This window comes from Pan paniscus, chromosome 1 (assembly GCF_029289425.2).
Source record: "Pan paniscus chromosome 1, NHGRI_mPanPan1-v2.0_pri, whole genome shotgun sequence".
Classification (NCBI taxonomy): domain Eukaryota; kingdom Metazoa; phylum Chordata; class Mammalia; order Primates; family Hominidae; genus Pan; species Pan paniscus.
In genome coordinates this window covers 77321604-77327603 of record NC_073249.2, presented here as the reverse complement: position 1 = coordinate 77327603, position 6000 = coordinate 77321604, and the positions used below count along the sequence as shown (strand labels likewise).

Below are 6000 nucleotides of genomic sequence, written 5' to 3'. Positions count from 1 at the left end.
TGAAGTGTGTTCTGTTTCTTTTTTTAAAGAAGACCTAAATTTAAAAAAGAATTTGTTTCAACTAAAACAAGGTAAGGTGAATATATTATGTGTTCCTCTAAGAAGCTTAATTCAAAAGTTCTTAAAGCATTGTGATTTAAGACGGTCTTTGGTAGAGACTAATAATCTACCTTCAAGTGAAATTTCTGTCCAATAGAAGAATAAAAAGAAAAAGAAAATTTATGGATGTCTAGAAAAAATACAGAAGACTAAATAATTCTAATCCACCTCCAGGAATCCTATTTTTACTTATTATTGCACCAAAATATTTTTTCCTATTTTTATTGTTTTTCTAAACACTCTTAAGGGAGATAAAATGTAAGATCATAGAAGAAACTGTAGAGCAAAAACACATAAACCTCATAATTCTATATGGCAAATTTAAGGGAGAAAAACCACATCATTCAGAATAAAAGTACAAGGCAAGGAAATGTTGCCACCTTGAGAAGAAAGACTCTTCATGATGTCAGTAAAGCACTAGAAAAATGGAGTCCATATAAGTTTGAAGGAATAGAGAACTTTTTATTCCTCTATCTTCAAATGGTAATTCTAACACTAAAATTTTAATCTATAATTTTTTAACAAGCATCCCAAAGATGTATCCAAATAAAATGTTTATTATTTAGGTAATATAGTACATTCCACCAAATATGTGATCTGAAGCCTTCCCAAAGGTTTAAGATTTAATTCAGAATTTTATTTTTTGAAAATTTATGTGGCCTAAAATAGAACTTGAAAGTAGTCCTTCTCAAATGAGATCACTTCTGAATGTGCTCCCCTTCAGCATATTAAGATGATAGAAAACTACATGACATGAGAGTCAAAAAAAATCATTCATCAGTTCTATTTACTTCACATCTGACCTAGGCAAGCCCTGGCAAAGGAGGTATTTGGAAGATGTGGGCAGGAACCCCCAGTTGTAAAAGGGAGAGTCCTCATTAGTAATGCTGTTTCTTCGGACCACACATTTTTTTAAGGACTGAGTTCTCCACTCAAAAATGAAAAATCAGTTTCTTGGTTTAAAATGTTCATATGGCATGTTACATTATTTTAATTGTATCCCCGGTCCAGTGACTACCATTTAAAATCAGTGATAACTAAGAAAGTTCAAAGGCTCCAAACCAAGGCATCAACTGAAGCTCATGTATAGCAGGAAGGAGGTGACTTGATGCAAAATAGCACATAGCATGCAGTCTTTTGTCCTTTCCTTCCCCTCCAGTCCAGGCTTTGACTTTTAAATCAATATTCTTAGTGGATAGCATTCTTCATCCCAATAGACAAAAATGTACCTAGATGATTTCATACCACCTCCCCAAATGAAAACTGAAGTTGTCAAAGAGAAGGTTTTCTTCAATTCATTTTTTAAAAGTGTTTGGTACTTTTCCACTTTGTCTTAAACATGGACTTATTTTTATATGCAGTGTTACACAGTTTAGATGTATAAAACTTAAATTGACCTGATGAATGATGAGAAGGAAAAACTCCAGTCATAACGGAATGAAATGACAACCTTACTCAGTTTTCCTTAACAAAGAAGTGTGTTCCCTTCCTTACATTCTATAGGCAAGAAAAAAGAGGGCAGGGGAAAGGGATGGGGCAGCCTGGAGTAAAATTAAATTATGCTAAGATTTGTTAATATGTATTTAGTAAATAGTATTTCTATGTTTCATAATATACCCTTCCCCAACTCTTCTTACCTCCACCTCCTCCCTGCTATGTTTAATAGACTTGAAAAATTACTCCCTTTTTCAGAGTTGATCATAACTCAGGATAGTCAGGAAGAGCCAAACTATTATGCCTTTAGTAAACATAATATTCCTTATATATTTTCATTCCTTTATTTATGCATCAAACATTTCTTGAATTCATGATAATGTCCTGGACCCTGGGAATACCAGAGAAGTAACAGAATAAAAGTAGCTTACAAAATAGCTAAATAAGCAATTACAATGTACTGCTACAATAAGAGAAAAGTTTGGTTGTCTTTCCAGGGAGAACTGTTCTGACTTCAGTACTGAAGCAGCTATCTGAGTTTTAGTATACTGTTATCAACTTTACCCAACACATGCTAATGTTCCAGAACATTGTGATTTTGACTTCTAACAAAGAAAGGAATACTAGAACTCATTTCAGCCAATCAGAAACTGAGCTTTTCATTCTGAATGGAATTATATGATTCAAGATGTAAATCACACAGATGTTGGTAGAGAAAAAGGCATACTGGTATTGAAACTGTAAACTGGCCTGTTTACTTCATCTCCTAACAAAAAACACTTTGGATTCAGGTTCTCCACAGCAGTCTTCCACTGGCCACAGTGAGGGGAGCTAGGTTTCCCCAGTCTCCAGCTAGAAAAACTCAGAACATCTAAAGATCTGAAAGATGGAAAAAAGAGAACTAAAGGTAGGAAAAAAAAATAAATGAAACTTCCAATTCTTTCCTTATGGGGTTACCCTGGTAAATGTTTGTATGCCTTGGAGGCCACATAAACATTGAGGGGTGTTTCAACAGACATCCTAGAAGTTGAAAGCCAAAAGAAGGTAAGGAAATAACAGCTGATGTTCAGTTACAGGTGAAGATAATTTTAATGGGTTTGGGGCATGATAAATTTCAATGCTCTTTATTGTATAGTTTGGAAAAAATGTTGTACTTGCCAACATCTTTTATAACTCAGCATTTAAGTATGATTTTTTTAAATCCTCAGAAAATTGATACCAGATTCTTTAGTGCAGTTCCCTGAGATTCTGAAGTAAATCTTCTCAACTGTGAATGCACTTTAAAACAATGAACCTCAGTCACAGGAAGTTAAGATTGCTGAGAAAGAAAAAAAAACTTGTATAGACTTTTATAATTACTAGGGTCTAAATCTGAATAAATCACATTGAGCTTATGACACTGTATGTTTCCTATTTAAAGGGATATACTAGCTGTCTCTATTACCATAGTACAGGTGCTCCTTGACTTATGATAGGGTTACATCTCAATCAACCACCACAAGTTGAAAATATTGTAAGTCAAAAATGCATGCAATACCCTGATGAACCCATGATAAAGTAAAAAAATCCTAAGTTGGGGAGGACGCAGAGCAAGATGGCCAAACAGAAGCCTTCACTGATTGTTCTCCATGCACGAACATCAAATTTAACAACTATCTACACAAAAAAGCACCTTCATAAGAACCAAAAATCAGTGATCACAAAGTGATCACAGTACCTGGTTTTAACTTCGTATTGTTGAAAGAAGCACTGAAGAAGGTAAGAAAGACAATCTTGAATTGCTGACACCACCCCTCCCCCATCCCCTGGCAGCAGCCACATAGTGTGGAGAGAGAATCTGTGCACTTGGAGGGAGGGCACAGCGATTGTGGGACTCTAGAATTCAGTGCTGCCAATACTGGGCAGAACTTAGCTGTTGCCAATGGAGTGACCATTTAGACCACCCCTAGCCAGAGGAGAATTGCCCATCCCAGGTTTCAGAAACTGAGTTTTGACTACCTCCACCACCATGGGCTAAAGTGCTCTGAGGTCCTAAATAAACTTGAAAGCCTGTCTGGGCCACAACAACTGCAATACCCAGTCAAGTCCTAGTGCTGTGCTGGGCTCTGAGCCAGTGGACTGGGGAGCGCACGATCTAGTAAGACACCAGCCAGGATGGCTAAGTAAGTGCTTACAGCACCCCTCCCCCAACCCCAGGCAACACAGCTTATGGCTCCAAAAGGGACTCCTTCCTTTGCTTGAGGAGAGAAGAGGGAAGAGTGAAAAGGACTTTGTCTTGCAACTTGGATACCAGTTCAGCCAGAGTAGGATAGGGTACTGGGCAAAATCCTGAGGCACTCATTGCAGGCCCTAGCTCTTGGATGACATTTCTAGATATACCCTGGGCCAAAAGGGAACTGCCTTGAAGGGAAGGACCCAGTCTTGGCAGATTTCATCACATGCTGAATAAAGAGCCTTTGGACCCTGAAAAATCAGTAGCAGTAGCCAAGTACTACATACCGTGGGCCTCAGCTGAAACTCCGAAATGCACTGGCTTCAGATGTGACCCAGGACATTCACAGGTCTGGTGGCTACGAGAGACCACTTCTGCTTGAGAAGAACAGAGGGAAGAATAAAGGGGACTCCGTCTTGAGCTTAGGTACCAGCTTAGCCACAGTGGGAAAGAGCACCAAGCCAGCTCTTTGGGTCCCTGATTCCAGTCCTTGGCTCTTGGATGGCATCTCTGGACCTATTCTAGGCCAGAGAGGAGCCCACTGCCCTGAAGGGTAAGTCACTTTCCTGGCAGCATCCAACACATGCTGGCAGAAGAGCCCTTGGGCCTTAAGTGAACATTGGCAGTATCCCAGCAGTACTCCTCATGGGCCTGTGGTGGTGTTGGACATGAGAAGAAACTCCTTTGCCTGGGGAAGAGCAGGAAAGGGTGGGAAGGACTTCAGTGGTTCGGGTGCCAGGTCAGCCACAGTAGAATACAAAACCAGGTAGATTTCTAAAGTTTCCAACTCCAGGCCCTGACTCCCAGACAGCGTCTCTGGACTCACCCAGGGCCCAGGGGAACTTGATCCCCTGAAGGAAAGGACACAGCCTTGCTGGTTTTACCACCTGCTGATTGTAGTGCCCTAGAGCCTTGAGCGAACATAGATGATAGCCAGGTAATAGTTACAGTGGGCCTTGGGCAAGACCCAGTGCTATGCTGGCTTCAGGTCTGACCCAGGGCAGTCCCAGTAGTGGTGGCCACAGGAGTGCTCGTATCACCCCTCCCTTAGCTCCAGTCAGCTCAGCACAGGAAGAGAGACTCTGTTTCTTTGGGAAAAAGTAAAGGAAGAGAACAAGAGTCTCTGCCTGGTAATCCAGAGAATTATTCTGGATATTATCTAGGACCACCAAGGTGGTACCTCTATGAGTCTGCAAGAGCCACAGCGTTACTGGGCTTGGGGTACCCCTTAATGCTGATATGGCTGCAGTGGCCAAAAACTTAGATCATAACACCCAAGTCCCTTCAAATACCTGGAAAACATTCCGAAGAAGGACAGGTACAAACAAGCCCAGACCAGACACTAACAAGCATCCACAAGCACAGGACCATCCAGGAAAACATGCCCTTACCAAACAAACTAAATAAGACATCAGTGACCTTTCAGACAAGGAATTCAAAATAGCTGTTTTGAGGAAATTCAAAAAAATTCAAGATAACACAGAGAGGGAGAATTCAGAATTCTATCAAATAAATTTAACAAAGAAATTGAAATAATTAAAAAGAATCAAGCAGAAATTCTGGAGTTGAAAAATGCCATTGACATACTGAAGGATGCATCCATCAGAGGCTGTTAGCAGAATTGATCAAGCAGAAGAAAGAATTAGTGAGCTTGAAGCCAGGCTGTTTGAAAATATATAGAGGGGACAAAAGAATAATTCCAAGTTGAACCATTGTATGTCAGGGACCATCTTTATATATTTTTGTTATTGTTTTTGATGCTACAAGTTACTATTGAATCTAAATACTGTCAATATATTAAGATCAGACTAGGTGGCAGGCTATTGGATGAGTCAACACTATAAACTCCTACTCCCATACTCGGTTTTTAATCAAATCAAGTTTTATCATACATTATGTCACATCCCAATTTTCAGCCCCAGTTCACATCTTCAATGAACCTCATGAACATGAGCCATGGGTAGATAATAAAGAAAGCCTAAGCAAGCCGCAGAAGACCAAAGAGACTTAAGGATCTGCAAGGCAGTAACCAAGAAGTCACTAATGTGGGTTCTGCCTCTCAAAACAGCTACTAACAAAGTATTTTGATGTTCCACATAACATTATCAAAAAATTAGCCTCTCAGGCTTTTAGGGGTTATATTCCCTTCTCTTTTTTATTTTGTTTTTTGAGATGGAGTCTTGCTCTGTCATCCAGGCTGGAGTGCAGTGGCACGATCCCGGCTCACTGCCACCTCTGCCTCCCGGGTTCAAGAG

At 39.9% G+C, this 6000-nt stretch overlaps 1 protein-coding gene across 2 annotated transcripts in view; it reads left to right on the top strand.

The window, feature by feature from the left end:
* The first annotated feature begins 2026 nt into the window (after positions 1–2026).
* Positions 2027–6000, top strand: part of C1H1orf105 (chromosome 1 C1orf105 homolog) — a 69565-nt gene continuing 65591 nt past the window's right edge. For both annotated transcript variants that reach the window (XM_055111567.2, XM_063603907.1), the window contains exon 1: positions 2027–2440. In XM_055111567.2, the coding sequence (XP_054967542.1) occupies positions 2420–2440 (21 nt within the window). In that variant the 5' untranslated portion in view covers positions 2027–2419. The remainder of the gene's footprint in view (positions 2441–6000) is intronic.